This window comes from Myxocyprinus asiaticus, chromosome 42, assembly GCF_019703515.2.
Source record: "Myxocyprinus asiaticus isolate MX2 ecotype Aquarium Trade chromosome 42, UBuf_Myxa_2, whole genome shotgun sequence".
Lineage (NCBI taxonomy): Eukaryota > Metazoa > Chordata > Actinopteri > Cypriniformes > Catostomidae > Myxocyprinus > Myxocyprinus asiaticus.
The window spans coordinates 26,386,560-26,412,833 of NC_059385.1; the positions used below are offsets into that span (position 1 = coordinate 26,386,560).

Consider the following 26,274-nt stretch of genomic DNA (forward strand, 5'->3'; position numbering starts at 1 on the left):
CTAACACAGTCGTAAAAAAAACTAACTCAAGCCCCCACATTCCAAATCGTAAATCTTACTGATAAAAATCGCGCCAAAATCAAACAAAGGGAGTCCAAAACAGACTACAAATCCATGAAGCCCTGCTCACTAAAGGACCGAACTCTCAACTCCTATTGGATGAGGCACACAACAGAATGTCCCTCAAACATGACATCATCAGGAGTTGAAATACCTCTGAAATGTTTTCCTGAGTTGCTTCCAGCAACTTTGTTTGCAGCGTGTGGACGCAGCTCTTCGTGGCACAAGGAAGTAACGTCCGACTTGAAACTGTGGCCATATAATCTCCATCTCGCTGGATGAGTTGAGATTACTCTGTGTTCAACCAAACACTCTAACGGATCCGAAGGAGACCGCCGAGCAATTCACATCTTCATCCGTTTGCCTACAGAAGTGAAGAGATTAAAGATTTCTCTTCCATCTTCAATCTAGTTGACATTTCTGAGTTCTCCGCCAGCCCGCCGAGAATCAACAGCCGTACCACCCGCCGACAGAGCGAGGAAACGGCCTCCCGTCATCACCTGAGCCTCAAGGAACCGGGTCAGAGTTAAAGGACGGAGGAAATCACATTCTACCTGTGTCCTCATGCGATTCAAGTAAGAGGTTTACGTCTGGGCAGAGATAGAATTTATAGTGTGTTATTCTTGTGTTTCAAGGTTTTTGCTTGTACAGTTTACAGACCGCCATGTCCGCTCATTATTAATACTCAGGGTATTAATTATCACAAATTTGTTTTGCTGTATTGTGGTCCAACCAAATTGGATTGTTGTGCAATTTCGCCATCGCGGGTGAGACAGCAACTGAGTTCATCCATTAAAGAGTCAAATAACGCTGGACTTTTACGAGCCCCGCTCGTAAAACCGCGTCTCTGAGTGACAAACTGAGAGCTGCTTTCTCTCCAACTATCGCGAAATCGGCTTTAGGGCTGTCACTTCTCTCTCTCTCTCTCTCTCTCTCTCTCTCTCTCTCTCTCACTAACCACACTGACACACACACACACACACACACACTGTCACACACACACCTTATGTGTTATAGGATTATTTTATTTCCATATCTAATCATATCACTGTTTAGTTTGTAGTTGTAAGTCGGAAGTTTATTGACTGCATAAATTGTATTAATTATTAATTGATATTACTGCATAAATAAACTTTGTTTATATTACAAAGAGAAGTGTTTTGGTTTGTTTGCATACGCCTGTGTCATGCTGATGGGATGTCAGTGCTCGGATTCAAACCTTCATTCATTGTTTTTTTTTCCCGAAAATCGATATTCTTCGGATGTCGATTTTCCTAAGAAAACAATCTAATATTGAGACTGTTTTACTATTTGGTTATTAGTCCCTGATTTATTATTAGTCCATGACTTAATATATTGTCATTTTGCATCTCAAGTAAATGCATCTTGTTTTAAGGATGTTTTTGCAGTGTGTTCACTGACATACAGCACATTTATTTGTATGCATGTGCCAAGACAAAATCCGGTGGTGTCACCTTTGACAGAGTGACCCTTGAAACTTTTTTGCACATCTAGTGCTATTATTGAGTAAAAGTGGTATTGCTTACTTTCAAGATTAAGCACATGCATACGCCCAGCAACCACAGGAAGTATTCGTTCACTGTTACTTCTAAAAGAGCATCAACTTTTTGCAGCGGAAGTACACACTTGTATCGACACACACACATGCAAACACACCTTAAAGAGACTGCCGTGGTAAAACTGTCGATCTGCATTCTGGAAAAGACCATCCACATCCTGTCGGACAGAGTCAGGACCATGATCAAACGCAAACTGAGTGAGTACATTTGATTGAGGACTTCCATCATGGCAGGGAGTTATCACTGAGGGTGCTATTGCTTTGCCATGAGGTTTCTAATTTTGGGTAAGGTCTGTGATCGGTTAAGCAAGACTATTTAAAAGAATAGTTCTCTTAAAAAGAAAATTCTGTTATTATTTACTATCCCTCATGTAGTTCCAAATCTGTATGCCTTTGTTTGCTTGGTGGAACACAAAAGGTGAATTGTTGAAGAATATTCTAGCCACTTTAACCATATAATGAAAGTGAATGGGGACTAGGACTGTCAAGCTCCAAAATGACAAAAACAAAAAGCACAACAAAAGTGTCATACAAGTGGTCTATATGATTCGTGTGCTATATCCCAAGTCTTCTGAAGTCATCTGATAGCTTTGTGTGAGGAACAGTGAACTCTTCCTGTAAATAAAATTCCATTGTTCTATTTGAAGCTACAGAGGATTTATAAAAACAGCAATGTTGACAGTATTGATTTTCATTGTGGCCTTAAAAGGCTAATGTTGCTTTCCTATGAAGGTTAGTGTATTTAATTGTTAAAAAAAAAAAAATTTTTTTGTTTTTGTTGTTGTTGTATTAGCCCACATACCTTGAGCTAGAGTAAAATCCAGAATCATACAATTCTGAAAACAGTGATGGGATATGGGTAGGCCATAATAACACTTGGGGATTCAGCAGTGCAAAGCAAATTAATGTACTTTAGACTAGATCACAATGAGCTGAATTGAACATCGACCAAAAGATATAAAAAAAACTCTAAAATAAAAGTCTAGTTTACATCAGATAAAGCTGTGTATTATAAGGTCAAATAAGGGCAATTTTTATATAGTTGTGTTTGGATAAACTACAACTGAATGTGTAATACTATGAGAGCAAATACATTTAAAAGCAAACATGGTCATGAAAACCTCATAAAGCCTTAAAAGTCACAAGTTTTACCACAGAATGTTTGTGGAATAAACCACACACACTAAGTTCTTATGTTTATCATTGTGAAACCACAGAAGGAGAACATCCTTCAAATAAATTCATGTACAGTTGTGCTCAAAAGTTTGCATACCCTGGCAAAAATTGTGAAATTTTAGAATTGACGGCTTTTATTTAAGGATAGTGATCATATGAAGCCATTTATTATCACATAGTTGTTTGGCTCCTTTTTAAATCATAATGATAACAGATATCACCCAAATGGCCCTGATCAAAAGTTGACATACCCTTGAATGTTTGGTCTTGTTACAGACACACAAGGTGACACACGCAGGTTTAAATGGCAATTAAAGGTTAATTTACCACACCTGTGGCTTTTTAAATTGCAATTAGTGTCTGTGTATAAATAGTCAATGAGTTTGTTAGCTCTCATGTGGATGCACTGAGCAGGCTAGATACTGAGCCATGGGGAGCACAAAAGAACTGTCAAAAGACCTGCGTAACAAGGTAATGGAACTTTATAAAGATGGAAAAGGATATAAAAAGATATCCAAAGCCTTGAAAATGCCAGTCAGTACTGTTGTATGAATTGTATGATTTAAGAAGTGGAAAATCCGGGGATCTCTTGATACCAAGCCAAGGTCAGGTAGACCAAGAAAGATTTCAGCTACAACTGCCAGAAGAATTGTTCGGGATACAAAGAAAAACCCACAGGTAACCTCAGGAGAAATACAGGCTGCTCTGGAAAAAGATGGTGTGGTTGTTTCAAGGAGCACAATACGACGATACTTGAACAAAAATTAGCTGCATGGTCGAGTTGCCAGAAAGAAGCCTTTACTGCGCCAATGCCACAAAAAAGCCTGGTTACAATATGCCTGACAACACCTTGACACGCCTCACAGCTTCTGGCACACTGTAATTTGGAGTGACAAGACCAAAATAGAGCTTTATGGTCACAACCATAAGCGCTATGTTTGGAGAGGGGTCAACAAGGCCTATAGTGAAAGAATACCATCCCCACTGTGAAGCATGGTGGTGGCTCACTGATGTTTTGGGGGTGTGTGAGCTCTAAAGGCACAGGGAATCTTGTGAAAATTGATGGCAAGATGAATGCAGCATGTTATCAGAAAATACTGGCAGACAATTTGCATTCTTCTGCACGAAAGCTGCGCATGGGAAGCTTTTGGACTTTCCAGCATGACAATGACCCTAAGCACAAGGCCAAGTTGACCCTCCAGTGGTTAGAGCAGAAAAAGGTGAAGGTTCTGTAGTGGCCATCACAGTCTCCTGACCTTAATATCATCGAGCCACTCTGGGGAGATCTCAAATGTGCAGTTCATGCAAGACGACCAAAGACTTTGTATGACCTGGAGGCATTTTGCCAAGACGAATGGGCAGCTATACCACCTGCAAGAATTTGGGGCCTCATAGACAACTATTACAAAAGACTGCACACTGTGCTTATTGATCATTCAAATTCAATCAAAGATAATTATCATTCTATTGATGCTAAAGGGGGCAATACACAGTATTAAGAACTAAGTGTATGCAGACTTTTGAACAGGGGTCATTTCATTTTTTTTCTTTGTTGCCATGATTTGTTTTATGATTGTGCCATTCTGATATAACCTACAGTTGTATATGAATCCCATAAGAAATAAAAGAAAAATGTGTTTTGCCTGCTCACTCATGTTTTCTTTAAAAATGGTACATACAGGTGCATCTCAATAAATTAGAATGTCGTGGAAAAGTTCATTTATTTCAGTAATTCAACTCAAATTGTGAAACTCGTGTATTAAATAAACTCAATGCACACAGACTGAAGTAGTTTAAGTCTTTGGTTCTTTTAATTGTGATGATTTTGGCTCACATTTGTTGGGCCTCATGTATTCAGATAGAAGACAAAGGCAGGCCTAACAGTCATAAAAACATTCCTCAAGCCCCCACCTTCTTAGTCGTAAATTTTACTGATAAAAATCACGCCAAAATCAAACAAAGGGAGTCCAAAACAGACTACAGATCCATGAAGCCTTGCCCTCTAAAGGATCGAGCTCTCAACTCCTATTGGATGAGGCACACCACAGAACGTCCCTCAAACATGACATCATCAGGACTTCAAATAATTCTGAAATGCTTCCAGAGTTGCTTCCAGCGACTTCGTTCACTGAATACGGACGTAGCTTTTTGCTGCTCTCCGGTGCAACCTCGTGGCTTAAGGAAGTAACTTCCGACTTGAAACTGTGGCCATACAATCTCCATCTCGCTGGACGAGTTGAGATTACTCTGTGTTCAACCAAACACTCTAACGGATCCGAAGGAGACCGCCGAGCAATTCGCATCTTCATCCGTTGGCCTACAGAAGTGAAGAGATTAAAGATTTCTCTTCCATCTTCAATCAAGTCGATATTTCTGAGTTCTCCGCCAGCCCGCCGAGAATCAACAGCCGTACCGGCCGCTGACAGCGTGAGGAAACGGCCCCCGTCATCACCCGAGCCTCAAGGAACCGGGTCAAAGTTAAAGGACGGAGGAAAACACATTCTACCTGTGTCCTCATGCGATTCAAGTAAGAGTTTTACGTCTGGGCAGAGATAGAATATTATAGTGTGTTATTCTTGTGTTTCAAGGTTTTTGCTTGTACAGTTTACGGACCGCCATGTCCGCTAATTATTAATACTCAGGGTATTAATTATCACGAATTTGTTTTGCTGTATTGTGGTCCAACCAAATTGGACTGTTGTGCATTTTCGCCATCGCGGGTGAGACAGCAACTGAGTTCATCCATTAAAGAGTCAAATAACAAGGGACTTTTACGAGCCCCGCTCGTAAAACCGCGTCTCTGAGTGATGAACACGGCTGCTTTATCTCCAGCTATCGCGAAATCAGCTTTCGGGCTGTCATTTAACCATCTCTCTCTCTCTCTCTCTCTCTCTCACTAACCACACTGACACACACACACACACACACACACACACACACACTGTCACACACACACCTTATGTGTTATAGGATTATTTTATTTCCATATCTAATCATATCACTGTTTAGTTTGTAGTTGTAAGTCGGAAGTTTATTGACTGCATAAATTGTATTAATTATTAATTGATATTACTGCATAAATAAACTTTGTTTATATTACAGAGAGAAGTGTTTTGGTTTGTTTTGCATACGTCTGTGTCATGCTGACGGGATGTCAGTGCTCGGATTCAAACCTTCATTCATTGTTTTTTTTTCCCGAAAATCAATATTCTTCGGATGTTGATTTTCCTAAGAAAACAATCTAATATTGAGACTGTTTTAATATTCGATTATTAGTCCCTGATTTCAGGGTGGTGCCCCGTCAATGTTAATCCTTATTAATATTCTATTGATTTTTGATAATTGATAATTATCTTTGATTGAATTTGAATGATCAATAAGCTAGTGTTAATTTTAATGTTTCATCGATGTTAACAATTAACGATTATCTTTGATAAGTGTTGATTTTAAAGGATTAAAAAAAACTAACATTGATTCTCATCAATGTTCTATTGATTTTTATAATGAATAATTATCTTTGATAATTATTAATTATTGCTAATAACCAAACCCGCTCCTAAACGTAGCACACTACATTTACTGGAGTCCCATATGAGGTTTTAATGTGTTAGATACAATTAATTAATTTAAACATTGATTTATAACTACAGAAATAATTATTAATTATTTCTGATAGTAACACTGATCTAAACAACCAATAAAGCCCTACACATTTAACAAAAACCCACCAATTCACTATCTCAAAAAATTAGAATACATCATAAGACCAATAAAAAAAACATTTTTAGTGAATTGTTGGCCTTCTGGAAAGTATGTTCATTTACTGTATATGTACTCAATACTTGGTAGGGGCTCCTTTTGCTTTAATTACTGCCTCAATTCGGCGTGGCATGGAGGTGATCAGTTTGTGGCACTGCTGAGGTGGTATGGAAGCCCAGGTTTCTTTGACAGTGGCCTTCAGCTCATCTGCATTTTTTGGTCTCTTGTTTCTCATTTTCCTCTTGACAATACCCCATAGATTCTCTATGGGCTTCAGGTCTGGTGAGTTTGCTGGCCAGTCAAGCACACCAACACCATGGTCATTTAACCAACTTTTGGTGCTTTTGGCAGTGTGGGCAGGTGCCAAATCCTGCTGGAAAATGAAATCAGCATCTTTAAAAAGCTGGTCAGCAGAAGGAAGCCTAAAGTGCTCCAAAATTTCTTGGTAAACGGGTGCAGTGAATTTGGTTTTCAAAAAACACAATGGACCAACACCAGCAGATGACATTGCACCTCAAATCATCACAGACTGTGGAAACTTAACACTGGACTTCAAGCAACTTGGGCTATGAGCTTCTCCACCCTTCCTCCAGACTCTAGGACCTTGGTTTCCAAATGAAATACAAAACTTGCTCTCATCTGAAAAGAGGACTTTGGAACACTGGGCAACAGTCCAGTTCTTCTTCTCCTTAGCCCAGGTAAGACGCCTCTGACGTTGTCTGTGGTTCAGGAGTGGCTTGACAAGAGGAATATGACAACTGTAGCCAAATTCCTTGACATGTCTGTGTGTGGTGGCTCTTGATGCCTTGACCCCAGCCTCAGTCCATTCCTTGTGAAGTTCACCCAAATTCTTGAATCGATTTTGCTTGACAATCATAAGGCTGCGATTCTCTCGGTTGGTTGTGCATCTTTTTCTTCCACACTTTTTCCTTCCACTCAACTTTCTGTTAACATGCTTGGATACAGCACTCTGTGAACAGCCAGCTTCTTTGGCAATGAATGTTTGTGGCTTACCCTCCTTGTGAAGGGTGTCAATGATTGTCTTCTGGACAACTGTCAGATCAGCAGTCTTCCCCATGATTGTGTAGCCTAGTGAACCAAACTGAGAGACCATTTTGAAGGCTCAGGAAACCTTTGCAGGTGTTTTGAGTTGATTAGCTGATTGGCATGTCACCATATTCTAATTTTTTGAGATAGTGTATTGGTGGGTTTTTGTTAAATGTGAGCCAAAATCATCACAGTTAAAAAAACCAAAGACTTAAACTACTTCAGTCTGTGTGCATTGAATTTATTTAATACACGAGTTTCACAATTTGAGTTGAATTACTGAAATAAATGAACTTTTCCACAACATTCTAATTTATTGAGATGCACCTGTATATTACCAGTTCTCCAAGGGTATGCAGACTTGGAGGGCTGGTGAAAGGAGGGCTGGTGAAAGTGTAGATTCATAGTCTCATAGATAAATATTGATCTGTTTCTTACCCATACCTATCATATCGCTTCAGAAGACATGGATTAAACCACTGGACATGAATGCTGCCTTTATTTGCTTTTTGGAGCTTTACATTTTTGGTATCCATTAACATGCATTGTATGGACCTACAGAGCTGAAATATTCTTTTGAAAATCTTCGTTTGTGTTCAGCAGAAGAAAGTTGTATACATCTGGGGTGACATGAGGATGAGAAAATGATGAGAGAATTAGAATTTTTGGGTGAACTATCCCTTTAATGATTTTAAACATTTAGTACCTTTTATTATCATTTTTAAATGCATTATTGCATGTTTGTCCTTCTATTATTTGTTATTATTATGATTAGCTGTCTTTTTCTGCTGTCTTATAATCAGAATACCCAGAAATACAATCAGAATTACATCAACTTTTAAAGTCCCATGTGCTATTTCAAGTCCATGACTGAATATTCTCAGGAGCAGTCTGGACCATAATACCAGACAACTTGACAAGAATCAAAACAGAAAGGGTTTAGACATTGGTGGTCCCGCTAGAGCTAAAAATATTAAGATGAAAGGATAGACATTCCAACAATGACAATGATAAAATACAGGCCCTGACAATGCAAATCATACCAGAAACATTTAAAAGTATGACATAGCTTTTTTATATCTTAATTTCCTCCCCCGTTCATCAGTATCATAGCTTTGTAGCCTTTCTAAATCACTGTCAGCTGAAAGAATGATATATTTTGGCTTCACTTATGAGAAACTGAAATGTTTTGAGTTTAGCTAAGTGTTTTTGGGGACGTAAGGGACCAATGAATTTCCCCCCAGACAAGGTCAGGGCTCAAATATTTACTTTAAAGGCTGCATGTTGGGTTCTCATGTTAAAGGAACTTTTGGAACGACAGAAACTCAGTGATGCATCTTTAGCCACATTGGATGAACAGTTAGTGCTATAAGCTATTTATTGGTTGTTAAAGGGTTTAGACTGAAGACTGCGCTGAGTCACAAACAATATGTTTTCTTATTTCTCAGGCATTAAGTGGTTTGGTAGTCTCACCAACCTCAGACGAAAATCAGATGCCCAAAAGGACGAAGGACCTTCTGACATGCTGTCAGTTAAAGAGATATCGACTGACGACATGGGCATGCATCCACGGAGCCCAAGCTATGCCAGCTCCAGTGAAATGTACACCCACATGGGCACTATGCCACGTCACAAGAAGAAGGACAGAAGTTTAAAGAAGAACAAGTCCAAGGACAAGACCAATCTGGGTCGGAGCCAGAGCTTGAGACCTTCACAGGACTATGTAGTTGATTCACCTCTTCTAAGTGTGCTTTCTGGGAAGGGCTTGGAAGCCTTGGAAAAGCCCATCATGGAGGACAAGCCAGCTATGCAGACAAGAGACATTCAGAATCGTGATCTTCCTCCTCCACCAACTCTGGATGGATGCACAACAGAGCAAGGAACTGCAGATAAGGAGCCTGTACTTGACTCTATGCTACATGTTAATCAGCCAGCTCCATGTGTACAATCTTCAGATGTTTTGCCACCAAATCTAAGTCTGACCAAAGGGTCAAAGGTTCAGCCAGTGCTGCCCATGAAGAGACACAAAGGAGACACTTCCATGAAAGGTGCTGAGGAGCTCCATTCGGACAGTAACTTGATTAATTTGCCTCTAAAGATTGGCAGTTACGCAGAGCAGAAGAAAGAGCAAGAGGCTAATATGGGATCAGGCTGTAAGCAAGACAATAAAGAGGAGAAGGAACCCAACAGGTAGGAATCCGATCAATTTCTTGACTCATTCTTTGATAAATGGCTGATCTTCAGCAATGTTTGTTTTATACCCAAGTACACTGTTAATGAAACACAAATCGCAACCTATTTTATAGTAATATGATGCATTTTCAAGTGAAACAGGATATTCATCAAGAAAAAAAAAAAAAAAAAAAAAAACAGTAATTTTAAGTTCCACAAAGATCTTATTCTTTTTGTTCTGTAGTTTTTTAGAAAAGATTCTATGTATTGGTACCTTAAAGGAATACTCCAGGTGCAATACAAATTAAGCTCAATCACCTGCATTTGTGGCATAATGTTGATTACCACACAAATACATTTTGACTCATCCTTTTCTTTAAAAAGTGCAAAAATCTGGGTAACAGTGAGGCACTTACAGTGGAAGTGAATGGGGAAATTTTTTGAGGGTTTAAAGGCAGAAATTTGAAACATAATTTTATAAAAGCACTTACATCAATTATTCTGTTAAAACTCGTATTATTTGAGCTGTAAAGTTTTTTAAATTGTAATCTTTAAAGTCATTTTTAGGATTTTAGGGTTTGTTGACATTACATCGTCTTGGCAACGAAGTTGTAAAATTGGCTATAACTTTACACAGAAAAGTTAGAAAGTGATTTTATCACACTAAAATCATGTTCACATGCATATGTTTATGTCTTGTGGCTATAATTTTGAAAAAGTGAGTATTCAAAAATTTCAAAAATTGGCCCCATTCACTTCCATTGTAAGCGCTTCACTGTATCCCAGATTTTTGCTTTTTTTAAAGAAAAGGAGGGGCAAGTCAAAATTAAGTTTTGTGGTAATCAACATTATGCCAGACAATGCTGTCGACTGAGCATAACTTGTACTGAACCCGGAATATTCCTTTAAAGAACCCAGAAACCAATACACTGATCTGAAGAACCTATAATGTAACATGAAGTTTAGTAATCTCCAAAGGAACATACAGTCAACTCAGGAACCCTATACAGCTAAAAAATTTGTGTAACCTTGCTGCAAAGAACCATTGAACAACCTTTATTTTTACTGTACTTTTTATTCTAGTTTAATCAACTAATCAATATGAACGACGGATCCTGTTAAATTATATAACAGAATAAAGATTTTTTTTTTTTTTATCTCACAATTGTGACTTAATTTCCTGTAATTGTGAGATATAAACTTGCAATAATGAGTATTAAAGTCGCAATTTCTGTAAATAAAGTCACAATTGTGAAATTGCCTCTTTTTTAAATTCTGAGTTGGGAACACTTTTCTCCAGTTTTCCCTTGCAAATTCAAATATCACAAATGTAATTATCATAAATATCAGGAGAAAAATGATTGTCAGTGGGATTGCAAAGTTCATAGTTTGAGAAAGCAGGATAAATTTCAAGGAACTCTTCACAGATAATTCAGGAACCAACACTGTCACAACAAGACTTGTCTCCATGTCCGCGTCATACCGTGAAAGTGTGGTTTTGTGATAGAGTGAAATTTGATCTCTGTTCCTTAGTGACACCGGTTCTGTTTCATTATACATGAACATCTGGACTGATGTCACGCTTGACGTTTGTTCTTATGCAATGAAGGCTGAGAAATGAACATTTTCATGATTTTCATACATGAGAGCATTCAAAAATAGTAAAAAAAAAATTTCCCCTGGGACTGAGGCCCTAGACTGTAGTTGAATTCTTTGTGTCAATTTCTCGTGTGCTAATGACAATTTCTCACAAACAATTTATAACTTAATATTTTTACAATTATTACTTTGAAGTGATTAACTATGAGAATCAGCAATACATTTAACTATGGATATTGGATATGGATATAACTTTGGATATTACATAGTGGTGAGGCTTCTCTCTTTTCATTAAAGTTTAAAACATTGTCTTCACAGCTGTCACCTGCTTGATTTAGCCATAATTTTAATTTCTTGTTGGTGTGTGTAAGGGGGTTCAGTGGAAAGGAGGAGGCGAGAACCGGCTTGACAACTTAAATAATAATTTATTAACCAAAAAACACAACCAAAATACACAACCAAAAACACACAGTACAGCTGTCTGCAATTCTCTCTCTCTCGAACTGTCGTCCCCGGCCGCCTTTATCCCTCGCGCGCCCCATCAGGCTGATTGGGGACCGGGTGTGTCTCATTCCAGCCCGGCCTCGCCCTCCTCGGCTCTACACTCCTCCCGGCGTTGCCTCAGGCCGGGGAGCCCCCGGCATGACGTACATCCCCCCCACCCTTCCTCTCCGGGGGGCGTGCCTTATGCCCCGACTGCCGGCGGGTCCTCCCCGCCTTCCTCGACCTGGGAGGAGACAGGAGGGGAAAAAACAACAACACAAAATGGCGAGGGAAAGGCCAACACGGAGGGACAGAGAGAGAGAGAGGAGAGAGAGAAAAAGAAACTCACTGGTTCTCTGATGCGCCGTCGCGTGGTCCTCAATCACTACTCCACCCTCTCAGGCGGACTGCAGCCGCTCCTCCCCGGGCGGACCGGAGTCAGACATCCGACCCCCAGCGGACAGAACGCCCCTCCGCGTTCCCGGCGTCCCGTGGGGACTCTCCTCCGTCCCTGGCAGCGGCCCTACCACTCCAGGTGGTCGGGGAGTCGCTTCCCCCCCCCTCTTCTTTCCAACTGCAGCTATACACATTACTCACTACTGCTGAGTGGAACATGAGGGGAGAGAAAGCCTGTAAGGTTATTACCTGTGCTCTGAAGGGGGTGGATAAAACCTTAGGAATGTAGCCTAATTTAGGCAGATTTATAATGAGGAAACGCATATTTCCATTTTGTCATTAGTAAGTTAAGGCATCTGAACCCAGCAGAGCCTGATTTATAGGCAAATGCCTTGATGCGAGAGCATGTCAGCTCCACAAGTCAGTCGTCTGAGAAAATTTGAACTGGCCGGACCGATTTAAGGTGTTATGACACCACAAGGGAAGATGGTGTGTCAAATTCAACATTGGATGCCACCAACCTCCTTTCTTGTGTATTTTATATATGCCACCACTGACGTGTTGTTTGTTTGAATTACACTTCTTTATATTGGAGTTCTGGTCAGAAATATTTTGGAGCCAAAAATACTGCAAGTTATTTTAGGCACTTTATATGCCATTTTAGACCTGTTGGGCTTGTTTGTGGTAATAATACTGTGGTGTGTTGTTAGAAGATGCTGAAGTCATTTTGTGACATCATGCATTCCATAGCACTCTCGCACCGTCCCATATTGAAGGGGTCTCATGTGCAGTGAGCTCAGCCGTGTGGCGGCAGCACCTCTGAACACAGTATAAGCATGTCCTGCACTCAGTGGGGAAGGACGCAATGCTGTTAAAGCGAGGCGGCCGCCTCGTGCATTGAACTGTGTAACCGTACATCACAGTTCCTACCTTGAAATGCCTGGTAACATATTCAAAGTATTTGCGTGAAGCAAGAGAGGGTACAGAGTCTGGTTTCTGGCCAGTGAGGAGTAAAAAGAGCTCTTTTTTGAGTATGTAACTGCATCTCTGGGCAACAGCTTCAAGATGCATACTCTCATTTTTATGTTTGCAAGAACACATCATTTTAACTCTCTTCCGGCAGTGATTGCAGGGAGAAGAGACATAAACTGAGCCTTCTTCTAGGCCGGGGCAAACAATAGTTTATAACTCTGGTTTCCTTTTTTGCCGATCTGACATAGTCAGGAGCGCTCCGGCTAGCCCGGAGGTTTTTCCCCACCGTGGCGCAAGCCTGGCCGCGACGCTTACACGTGGTCAAGTCTTTGAAGAGCGTGTGGTCGGGATTCCATTCGTTCATGTCCTCCAGGATTTTGCCTGAAAGATCTGCAAAATGCCTGCGATGGAGGCATTCACTCCTGAAACGTGCGTGGGAGCTGAGTAGGGCGCACGCCACGTTTTGGAGAGTTCGGCATATATTCTTAGTGAGAATGGCACCTTCGCCTTCTCTGTTCCTTGGAGAGAATGCGTAACAGATCTGCTGAACCATGCCCCGCCTTCCATGCCATGATAGACACTATATAATATCTGGGGAAATGCCAAGTGACATCAGCCCATCTGTGCTAACAGAGGGATGGAGAACTTCACTGGCATATTCCACGGGCAAAAACACTGTAGATGGAGAGCGGGAAGCCCGCAAAGTTTGCACTGGAGCCACAGCAGGGGTACTGCGGATGGCCGTAGATGCCACGGCATCCTTTGAGAAGAACGGCAACCGTGAAGGGTGAAGGTAGCATCTTGATACTCATGTGTTCGCAGTGAACCCTGTTGGCTAGTGTCATTGTACAAAAGTCATTAGTCAGGCAACTGCTCTGCTCCCCTCTTTCTTGCTAACTGAGTAGATGTGTTAAAACACTGGACCACTACCTAAGATGGCTAGTGTCTCTGTCATGACATTGAGCTGTTGGTTTATTGTTCCCCACTTTCCTTCCTATTTTTCAATATGAAAGGGTGGTTACAGCAACGCATGGACTTTGCACATCAGTGCTATGTCGTTATGGTATACAACTCCCATAGCGTCAGCTTGTGACGCAGCGTCAAAGTTACCTTCTTGAAAGGGTACGTTTAGGTTACTCTTGTCACCTTGGTTCCTTGAAAGGAGGGAACGAGATGCTGCGTAGCTTTGCCGCAGCTACTAATTTTTCACTCTTATGGGACCCTTCAGTTGTAAAATCCTGATGGTGTGGCACTGGTCTCTGCCTTATATGCCCACAATGGTGTCAGCATTGGCAGAGCACCAAGTGTCACCAGCCAATCAAATTGGCATGCTGGTATAGGATTTTAAGGTCACCACCCCTGGGAGGTGCTCCCACAGTGTCAGCTTCTGACGCAGTGTCTTGTGTCTTCTTTCAGGCAACCAAGGTTCTCTTCTGTCTGCTTCCCAATGGGAATCTACACACCCTTGACATGGCATGTGGATAAGAAAATTCGATTTTCAGGTTTAGACTTTAAATAGAAGCGCAATTTTATCTCTGGATATTCTTCAAAAACAGCTCAACTTTTGTTGGTCTTATCAGATGGAAATTGTGTTGCTGGATTATGAAGCTGCGAACATGTCTGAGGTGAGTTTATTATTGTCATTATGGTGTGTCGCGAGTGTCAGAAATTCAGCTAAAATACCATAGTTAATTTGACTATTATAAAAACATGGTAAATTAAAGTATGCCCTCAAACTTTCTGTTCATTTGTTTAATTTCTTTTTTTTTTTATGTCTTAGTTGGCTAATGCCAAGAGTGTACAGTTTTATTGTAGAATTTTGTTGATTACCATGTTGAGTATTTGTTAGGGATGTCAATATGAAACGTGATGTCACAGTTTCTGGTAAATGTGTTCAGTAACTGGGACATTCAGAAAAATCATTTGAACAGTGTTTTTGTGTGTGTGAGTGAGAGGAAGGAGTTGGGGAATGTGTTGAAGAGATAAAAAGAAATAAATACAGAGAATAAAATCACTTTGATTTTTTGGAGTAATGCCAGTGACGTAAGCCATAAGTGTGGTGAATAGATGGCCTTGGCCCAATAAATCAATGGGCTGAAAAGAGCTTTTGCACTCTACAGACATGTCAAGAATCAGATCCTAATTATGAATCCCTGCACATGAAAACTGTAAAACAACCTCTAGTAAGGTTCTTACATGTTGCAGCATTATCAGAGATTACATTTTCATTTAAGATTATGTATTGGCCTAAATAACTACACTGCATTCTTTTTATTTAAAATAGACATTTTTAAACATAACATAAACCACATTGTAGGTGACTATATGCATGAGCATTGTTTGCTTGGTTCTATTAATAATTAGATTGCACTTGGTAAGAGCTCATTACTAATTGTTTGTTGTTTGCAAACATGATCTCTAAATAAGATTGAAGAAGGAAAATGATGGGAGAGTAGACAGCACATCTGGAGGATGCAAGCAAAATTTTGTCAGGAAAACAGTGTCTTCCTGCTTTTGTATTCACTGTCTGAGGACACAGTGTCACATTTTTGCATGTCTATATTTATCTCTGGTCTGCTTTTAGGCAATAGCAACCATTACTTCTTCAGTGCTTGCTTACCAAACCTCTTGACATACTCTCCTCTCCATTGTAAAGTACTCTTTCTGCCTTTGCTTTTTAAACACACATTATTAAACTCTATTTAAACCAATTAATGAATATTTATTAACTCAGAACTGATTATGCTCTAAAGGCCATCTATTTAATAGATGCCATGGATTAATTTAATTGCCGTTTACACTCTTCTTTTCATCTTATTGTTAATATGTTTATATAATTTTTGTGTAAGCTTTTCTGCTCAGGGTGTTTTTCAACACTTTGTGCATGAGGGTCATATGCTCTCATGTGGTTAAGTATTTAACCGCTTCAGGAAAGAGCCTCATATCAGCATTAAAAACATGAGAACAACTTGAGTTAAAGTATTCAGACACTGTTCAAAGATGAACCAAGTATATTTTTTAATTTCAGATTCTCTATGTAATGTATTTGTTCTCCATTACATTTATAACCTATTACATATGAATTATCTGGTGGTTAAAAACACCGAAAGCATTTTTCTGCAGTGTACTGTATATTTACTTAAAATTTTTAAATGTTTTTCACCCAAATGTTTTCTATAGTAATTACAGGAGAAAATGGTAGACACATACATTGAAGTCTTGACTACAAAACATTTACATTTCCACCATTATTGACCGGGGGTGGGGGTGGGGGGGGGGGGGGGTTTGGGTGTGGCAAATATACAGTTCATTAAACACACTTTTGATAATAGGAACCTTCATTAATAATGAAACATAAAATAAATCTTGAAACAGCAAAAATGGAAAAGGTTGTATAAAAATAATCAAACCACTGTTTTGTCCAACAAAAAATAATACATTGTTTAAAATTGCAACATATAAAAATGTGACAACTTGCCAATATAATTGTGATAACCTGAACTTACATTAATTAAAAAATTAAATAAAAAAATCTTCACACAATGCTGAATTGTCAAACTTTCAGAGGCTCCCCCAAATGCATAAATGTCTCACAAACAGAGATGAGCATTTCATATCTCAGTTTTTGGTGAGATCTGAATGCTGAGTGATGCGGCATTGACATTTATCTTACGTTACTCCCCTTCTCTACTGTTTTATCCATCTGATGCTGCCTTCCTCTTTTCAGTGAATTCATTGGTCCAGAAAGAAAGATTTAATGGGAACAAAAGAGAGAGAATGATTTTATCCTTTCTTTTTAATTAAGTCATATTATATATATAAATGCTCAGAATGTTAATGTGCTCACATGCATGTGTTTGTACTTCATTTTTGGATTTGTCCCCATCTGATCTGGCCATTGATGTGGTGTGTGAAAAAGAGGAACATGAACACAGAAGTAAATGTTAACCGGAGGTGAAGTTCCTCTCTGAGTTTTACTAAGCATCTTGTGACGTCAAACAGGAAGTGTAACCCAATGATGAAATCCATCTCAGCACAGCTCTCACTCTCTCCATAATTTAAAACATTATGCTGAGATGCCTTTCAACATCAGTGTTTCTGCAACTTCTGGCAAATTTTATGTCCCAGGGGTTGATTTTTACTAAAACTAACAGATTTAATTATTATTATTATTATTATTATTATTATTATTATTATTATTATTGTTATATGGTTACATTGGAACTTTTTACTAGGCCTTCATTTTTTAATTTTGCTACTTTTTCAGTGCCTTTTATGTGCAGCTTTAGCTGTTTTAGACTTGTCACAGACCCAGACTTTCAATATTAAATGATGAACATCAATTATAAAAGAGAAATTATTACATTTTTAAAACTATCGTCATTGTTTAGCATCATTTTCACCACACCAGACAATTTATATATTTAATTATCATTATTTATATAAAAAAAAAAATGTTTTCCAAAGGTTAGTGTACTTGTTAACCAAGTTGGAAAGAGTGTAAGTGTCAGTGAAGAGCATGCTTTAAATAATCTTGAGAAATATGAGACAAGTGATGTTTGAAGTAAAAAAAAAAAAAAATCAAGGTAAATATCACTTGTGAGCAGAATATTTTTATTTGGCATCATTTCCAGTCAAGTAGCAATTTTGCTAAATTATGCAAAAAGTGTGAAAATATTATTTAATTGTGTGTATTTAGTAAAAATAAAATGTTAGCAATGAAATTTGCCTTAGCAAGACAAAGGAGGGTCAATTATATTTAAAAAAAAAAACATTAAATATGTAATTTCCATCAGCGTCATTTCCACCACAGAATTTTATTACGTTTATTGAGATGTGCTGGAAATAACACTTTGGTGGGTTAAAATGACAAAAATGATATAAATCTCCTGTGATGCATGTACATACACTGTTGGAAATTGTTAGTAGACAGATTAAAACATTTGGTAAACATATAAAAATGTTTTAACAAGACTTTACTCTCTAGAAATCCACAGTGCTAAAATGACCCAAAGTTAAAGAATCACCCATACATAAGTTTATAAAACCATATGAATATTTTGTGTAAATTAATCCTTTTCCACACTGTCAATATCTTTTTCACAGAAAGTTGGACACCACAGACAGCCAAGGAGAATATGTTGAGGTGAGACATTTTCTTTCTTTCTTTCTTTCTTTTTGTATATTTGTCATTCAAAACGCTATCGGTTAAAAGCGTCCAACTTCCAACTTCCAACATACTTCCAACAAAATAGAAGAAAGAATGGGTGTGATGTCATTAGAAAAAAATCTGCCCAAAAAGAAGGTGTTTTTGAGTTTGCTTCTGTTGGTTCATAACAGCTTGCCAGGGCAAACTTTCAGAAAAATTTCTACGGCTGCTAAACATCTCAGTTACAAACATAACCTTGGTTCTCTGAGAGGGAACGAGACGTTACGTAATGACACAATTGGGACTTCGTCAGTGGTCTCACGTGGTCTGAAGCCTGTACACAATCACGCCAATTTATCGGCTGATGGCGCTCAAGTGACGCCCACAGGGAGCCACGTCATGGGCTCTATATAGGCGAGTGCTTGGCGCCATCGGCACGAGCCTATGCAGCAACTAGAGAGTATGGCCAGCCATGCAACATCTCGTTCCCTCTCAGCGTTACGTTCATAACCGAGATGTTCCCTTTCAAAGGAAACTTTGACGTTGCATAATGATGCAATTTGGACGAATACCATGACGCCATGCGAACAGTAGCTGCCAACTCTCTAAGCCCGTGTGGCAAGCTTATAGCAGCACACAAACGAGCTAAAGAAATATAAACCTCATGAACTTACTCCTGTTCCAACAGAGAGAACTTGGGAAGCAGGAGTCAAACTCTTTTTTTCATCCAAATTATAAAATCTAACAAAAGTATGCAGTGAGAACCATCCTGCCGCCATACAAATGTCTTCCACGGACTCACCTATAGCCAATGTCCATGATGATGCCATGCTCATCGTAGAATGGGCTTGAATACCCAGAGGCAAAGGCAAACCACGTGCCTCATAAGCACTCGAATTTGCATTCACAATCCAATGAAGCAGTCTTTGCTTAAAACGGTCTGAATCGACTAAATTCGACTCAGTAAAATTAGGTCGGAGCAATTTCTCACTGAGTCATTTGGAGCGGTTTCTCACATAGTAAAACACTGGGATGTTTACAGAGAAAAAATCGCTGGATAAATTGGAAATATACCTACAATCAACTGAAACAAAAGGCTGTCTTTTTGAGAGGTAACTTTGAGAAACTTCAGCTAGTGCTGTGTCAGGAACAATGGGCCGTGTGTTTTTGCGTCTGCTCGTGCTGTTTTTCAATCGTTTTCCATGTAAACATTTGCTAGATGGATGTCTTTTGACAACTGCATCTTGTTTCACTGTGTTTTTAGCATCTCTCACAGGAGCGCTGCATTTTTAGACACCGTTTCAAGTTAAAAAGAACTTCTTCAACTGATAAAAATGTGTCTCAAGACACCTGCGTTCTGCTCTATTCGTTGTGGTGCATTTTGCTTTTTTAGCGCAAGAACGTGTTTGTTCTGAATGGTTACTGGACCAATAGCCAATAGTTACAAGAACGCTACTCTTACTCGGGAAAAATACAAAAAAATGCACTCAAAGTCACCAGAATTTAATGCTTTGGTGTTGTTTTTGCTACAACATTCTCCTGGGGGACCATGCCTCCAGACCCCACTAGATATAAGGTTGTATTAGGCAGATATAATATATAGTAGGGAAGTATGGATATTCGGACGCAATCTGTGTGCGTCCTCATGAATTGTAACAGGTTAATAGGCTGAAGTAGCTGCAGGAAATTCAGTATGTGTCTTAACTTCTTCAGTCTGTCTGTTCTTTAATCTAGGCTATATCTCCAAAATACCTCACTATTTTTTTATGAAAAAAGCATTACATTTGGTTATGTTAAGCTTAATTAGGTGAAACATCCATTAAAACCCTGTATTCATTAAATAAAAGCAGCATTTAATGATATGTAATGAGAAATTAATATAATGAGTTCTTGTGGTTAGTGCTGATTTGGTACAAATTAATGTCTTTGCAATGCCCTGTCCTTTGCCATTATGACATTTTAGATTTTCATTTATTGCTTGTGTAGTAAACTCTGCTATCACTAGATGGAGCTGTAAACTGTTTTAAAATCATGAAGCTAGGAGACTGAGGTGTGTCCGGACACTTCAGCCTTCAAAACACATAGTTTTACACACATTCCCACACATTACATATGAATATATACACACACACTCAGAATTCCTCTCTGTCCAAAAGCTATTGGGGTTATTCAGACATATTAGACACCTCACTTGTGCACACAGTATAAAACAGCACAACTGGGTCCCAGTTTTACATTTTGACATCAAGTGGTGACCACCTAAACAGAAATGTCCTTAAAATTAAACATTAAAATGTAAATTTTTAATAATTTAAGAACTGCATATGCCCAACAAAATGCAAAAGTATTAACACAACTGAAAAGGCTGAATAGGAAAATTGTCAATTGACAAACAATCGACTAATTTGGTTTCTAAATCTCTTGAATTTCGATGGTTTCATGCTCTCGGCAGCCAATAGTTCACTGCACAAAACACATTGTGGCCAACCATCTTGATTCTCACTGCAAGTGAACTGGTATTTATTGTTGCCTAGGGGTCACATTTTACATTTTGTTATTTGTATTTTTAAATGTTTTTTCCCTGGTGTTGCTACCCTACCATTTTGTTTTGATTGTGGCCCTCCATTTGAGAACCACTGGTCTAATGCATACAGTTGAATTTAGAAGTATACATAAACCTTAGCCAAATACATTTAAAGTCAGTTTTCACAATTCTTGACACTTAATCATAGAAATCATTCCCTGTCAGGTCAGTTAGGATCACTACTTTATTTTAAGAATGTGAAATGTCAGAATAATAGTAGAAAGAATGATTTATTTCAGCTTTTATTTCTTTCATCACATTCTCAGTGGGTCAGAAGTTTACATACACTTTGTTAGTATTTGGTAGCATTGCCTTTAAATTGTTTAACTTGGGTCAAACCTTTTGGGTAGACTTCCACAATCTTCTCACAAAAAGTTGCTGGAATTTTGGCCCATTCCTCCAGAAAAAACTGGGACAGGTTTGTAGGCCTCCTTGCTCGCACATGCTTTTTCAGTTCTGCCCACAAATTTTCAATCGGATTGAGGTCAGGACTTTGTGATGGCCACTCCAATACCTTGATTTTGTTGTCCTTAAGCCATTTTGCCACAACTTTGGAGGTTTGCTCGGGGTCACTGTCCATTTGGAAGACCCATTTGCGACTGAGCTTTAACTTCTGGCTGATGTCTTGAGATGTTGCTTCAATATATCCATATAATTTTCCTACCTCATGATGCCATCTATTTTGTGAAGTGCACCAGTCCCTCCTGCAGCAAAGCACCCCCACAACATGATGCTGCCACCCCCATGCTTCATGATTGGGATGGTGGTCTTTGGCTTGCAAGCCTCACCCTTTTTCCTCCAAACATAACAATGGTCATTATGGCCAAACAGTTCAATTTTTGTTTCATCAGACCAGAGGACATTTCTCCAAGATCTTTGTCCCCATGTGCACTTGAATGCGTCTCCTTCCTGAGCGGGATGATGGCTGCGTTGACCCATGGTGTTTATACTTGCGTACTATTGTTTGTACAGATGAACGTGGTACCTTCAGGCATTTGGAAATTGCTCCCAAGGATGAACCAGACTTGTGGAGGCCCACAATTTATTTATTTTTTCTGAGGTCTTGGCTGATTTATTTTGATTTTCCCATGATGTCAAGCAAAGAGGCACTGAGTTTGAAGTTAGGCCTTAAAATTCATCCACAGATACTCCTCCAATTCAGTACACCTCCTATCAGAAGCTAATTGGCTAATTGTCTAAAGGCTTGACATCATTTTTTTGGAATTTTCCAAGCTGCTTAAAGGCACAGTTAACTTTGTGTCTGTAAACTTCTGACCCACAAGAATTGTGATATAGTCAATTAAATGTGAAACAATCTGTCTGTAAACAATTGTTGGAAAAATTACTTGTGTCATGCACAAAGTAGATGTCCTAAATGACTTGTCAAAACTATAGTTTGCTAATATTAAATCTGTGGAATGGTTAAAAAAGAGTTTTAATTACTTCAACCTAAGTGTATGTAAACTTTTGACTTCAACTGTATATTACCTTACCTCTTCCAGCCTTAGGTCCTTAAACAGCATTTTTCATGGTTGCCATCCTTTGCTCTATTTTCTCCACCTTGAACATCTGAAAATTTAATGGTGTCTGAGTTAAAATGAGGCTTTGCCCTGAATGTTCACTGTAATGGCAAAAAGAGCTCTTTCAGCTGGAAACAGAGATGAACAACTGGTCTTCACTCTAGAACAGAACGTCCCCAGAAGCCAGAATATGAGTGATCGGTTGAATTGTTTGTAATTGTATTTATGCCATTCAGCCATTTCTACCTGATGTTTATTTGCTGCTGGGCTGTGATCTCATTATCTCAGCAGTTCCTGGATCTTACACCTTTTCCAGCACCTTTGGATTGAACTCCTAGGTAACTTTTCTGCTAGCAGCAAGGATAGCAACACAATTAGCTGGGTCCTCTGTGCCCATATCACTGAAATTCTACTGAAAGGCACTGGTCTGTCCATGCAAAACATTTCTGTGGCTTTACCATGGTACAGTGATGGTATCAGATTGTAATACTGCTGTACTTTGTACTGTAGCATGGAAAGGAATAATTAACTACTATACCATGGTACTATGTCCAAAAAATATTGGACAAAATTCGATTTTAATAGGGCTGTCAATCGATTAAAATTTTTAATCAAATAATAACATGATGTGGTGATTAATTAATCTAATTAATTGCATATATCAATATTTATTGAGAAATGCCCCCAAATAAACAAATTAATATATAATAATGAAACACACACACACACACACACACACACACACACACACACAAACACACATGTTAGTGCAACTATCATTATGAGCACTCTCCATAGACATAATGATTTTTATACTGTATGAACTATAGATTCTATCCCCTAACCCTAACCCTACCCCTAAACCTAACCCTCACAAAAAAAAATTCTGCATTTTTACATTTTCAATAAAACATCATTTAGTATGTTTTTTAAGTGATTTGAATTATGGGGACACTAGAAATGTCCTCATAAACCACATTTATAGCATAATACCCTTGTAATTACCAGTTTGTAACCTAAAAAAAAGTCCTCGTAAACCACTTAAACCTGCCCACACACACACACACACATACAGTATATAAATATACATTTAATATGATATATAATAAAAATTATAATTCAAAAAATTCAAATACATTACTGCAAGTAAAGCATTTACACAACACAAATGTGGCTTTGAAAGTAAAAGTATAGTTTTTTCCCATATCATTGAGCATAGCTCTATTATTGGCCTACTTCCATCTATGCTATTTTTAATTGTTGGTCTCTGTACTCATGCGTCAGATGGACACTTTTGGAGCGTCTTACTCTGGTTGCTTTACGTCTCACTAGTTATCAGTGTCTATTCATAAGCACTGTGTTTTTAGAACGCTGTGTCAAGATAAACGTAGTTTGAAACTTTGAAAAACACATCTCGAGATCCCTACATTCTGTTGAGCTCGGTCCAGCTGTCTTTAAATGCAAGTGCACGTCTTCTGTGTAAGATGTACAGCTGGAGTTGCACTGATTGCCCTCTACTGCCACAGCTTGAATTAATCTGATGGTAGGAACATTCCTTATTACGGAATTTATGTGTGGGTCAGGGTCAGGATTCATTGTGTTAACTGTTTTTCTATATAATTACACTAAATTAACATTAAATCGACAGCCCTAATTTTTTCTTTTTCAGAAGAAAATGTGAGGGGTGCTTGCCCATTCCCAATTTGATTGTGGTCTAACAAGCTTGTTATTTTTGTTGATTATGTAATGTAAACGTTAAAATATTTCACCTAACAAGTCATGCACTATAGTAAAAGTGCTTGGATGACATAAGATAACATTTTGTGAGAAACAGGGGTTAAAGTAAGTGTTTATGAACTGATAATCTACCGTTTTATTTGTGATTTGTGTGAAAGTAAATAAAAGTCGTTGTTGTAGCGCCTCTAGTGTTCATTTCACCAGAAAACTGCTGTGATATGTACAACAAGGCATGTAAAAATCAATTTGCATAAATGAAGGTATAGTAACATAATTCTATGAGACCAGGTTGCTAGTGGTTTATTCAAATCCCCAACCCTAAGTATGAGCAATAATCATAGTGATGTATCCCTTAGCAAGCACCACTATGAAAGAGGAAGACATAGAGAGGAGAACAGCCAATAGAGACACCCTCTGCAAAATGGACACAGATGTTACACATGCATAAATCAGTATTTAGAAAGATACAGCTATATAGACCCAGCTGGTGAAGGATGGGGGTGCCGATCGCCCTCTGTTTCCCCTGCCTCTAGTTTATGGGCATGAAAATACATACACAAGTGCCAGTTATTCCTTTTAATCAAATCACTACACAGCTCTGCACTGATTAGCCCAGTAAATCGGCTTCACTTCACTCGCTAACATGCTTCTCGTGGTTTTACATTACTGCAACAGATCAAACTGAATGACTGATCTGTTCGATTAGCAAATAAGCCCTGACTTGGGCAGGAGCCATAACACCAGCCAAACTACAATACCCAGAACTCCGAAAGGGCCGTGCTTATTAATGTTAAAGAGAAAGGGGAGGTGAGGTGTTTGGACCCTGTAGGCAGATGGAGGAACAGACAAACCCCACCTCCACCTTCCTCATTATCTGTGCATTCACAGTCTCCACTCCTCTCCATTGTACTATTGCACCCTGCCTGCAGGACACTCACTGTGTATGTAATATTTAACTGAGAGAGAGACAGAGAGTGTGAATGAAGAAGTGAGGATGAAAAACCATGATCAGCATAGATACACAGAGCAGCATGAGACAAAGCAAAAGAAAACCAGAAAACGAGAGGGAACATAGAACATAGAGATATAGGCTAACGAGAGGTAGGAAAGATTACTCTTAGGAAAGAAAAATCATGTTGTATATATTTCAGTTGTTCCTTTTAGAAAGCAATGAGGTTAAATGGAGTGCAAATGGAGACATTTACTAAAATCTCCTGCTTCTCAGACTACACTCAAGAGAAAAAGATCCTCATAATCTCACTTGTTTCACATCTAGAGTTATTGAAGAGATCTCAATAATGTTACAAACTGTGTTTAGATTTGCCAAAATACCAAAATTTGAGCTAAAAACTTCAGAGATTAAATTCAGAATCATCACATTCTTCCAAGACCAAATTATTCGAACTATTTTTATTTAATAGTTATACAATTTATTAACAACTTATAGTTGTCTTTGCACATTAAACTGGGAAAGAAGAAAATACTTTAACATACAAAATTACACCCATCACCTTTAAATGGACTATAATAACTGAGAAGTCCCGAGCTATAAAAGAGCAACTTCTGACCAATACATTTTTATCTGAGTAGCAAGAGGTAAAGATAGAAAGAAAGAGAGTAAACAGAGGAAGTGTTTTGTGCATGCTTTTATGCATGTATTACCATGTGTCATGTGAATCTTCTCATTATATGCAATGCACCACCAAATCCTTATTTCATCCCTTGATCTCAAGACACACTCACACATACTCACCATAACAAATGTTAACTCATGCACCGGATTACACCATGTGCTATCTTACCCTCTTTAAGAGCTTCAACTTGACATTCATCCTCCCATTGTCTCAGGCTGATCATCATTGAAATGAACATGTTCTTACAGGATATCTGAATATCCACAATAGCATCAGTGAGATTTCTTTATAGAATGGGTCTCATCTAATTATCTCTTTTTTTTTTTTTCTATTGTGTGGCTTCCCTGGATGATGCTGTAATCTTTATCATTCAATAAGCCTGTTAAAGACATATATGCACATATATA

General features: G+C 38.6%; 1 protein-coding gene across 2 annotated transcripts in view; it reads left to right on the forward strand.

Moving 5' to 3' along the window:
* Positions 1 to 1,668: 1,668 nt before the first annotated feature.
* LOC127432965 (SH2 domain-containing protein 3C-like) overlaps positions 1,669 to 26,274 on the forward strand; it is an 80,664-nt gene continuing 56,058 nt past the window's right edge. Inside the window, exons 1-3 of one of the 2 annotated variants that reach the window (XM_051684513.1) lie at positions 1,669 to 1,837; positions 9,070 to 9,811; positions 18,350 to 18,389. In XM_051684513.1, the coding sequence (XP_051540473.1) occupies positions 1,726 to 1,837; positions 9,070 to 9,811; positions 18,350 to 18,389 (894 nt within the window). In that variant the 5' untranslated portion in view covers positions 1,669 to 1,725. Of the gene's footprint in view, positions 1,838 to 9,069; positions 9,812 to 14,696; positions 14,869 to 18,349; positions 18,390 to 26,274 lie in introns of those variants that run through there. The other variant, XM_051684514.1, reaches the window with a different exon arrangement.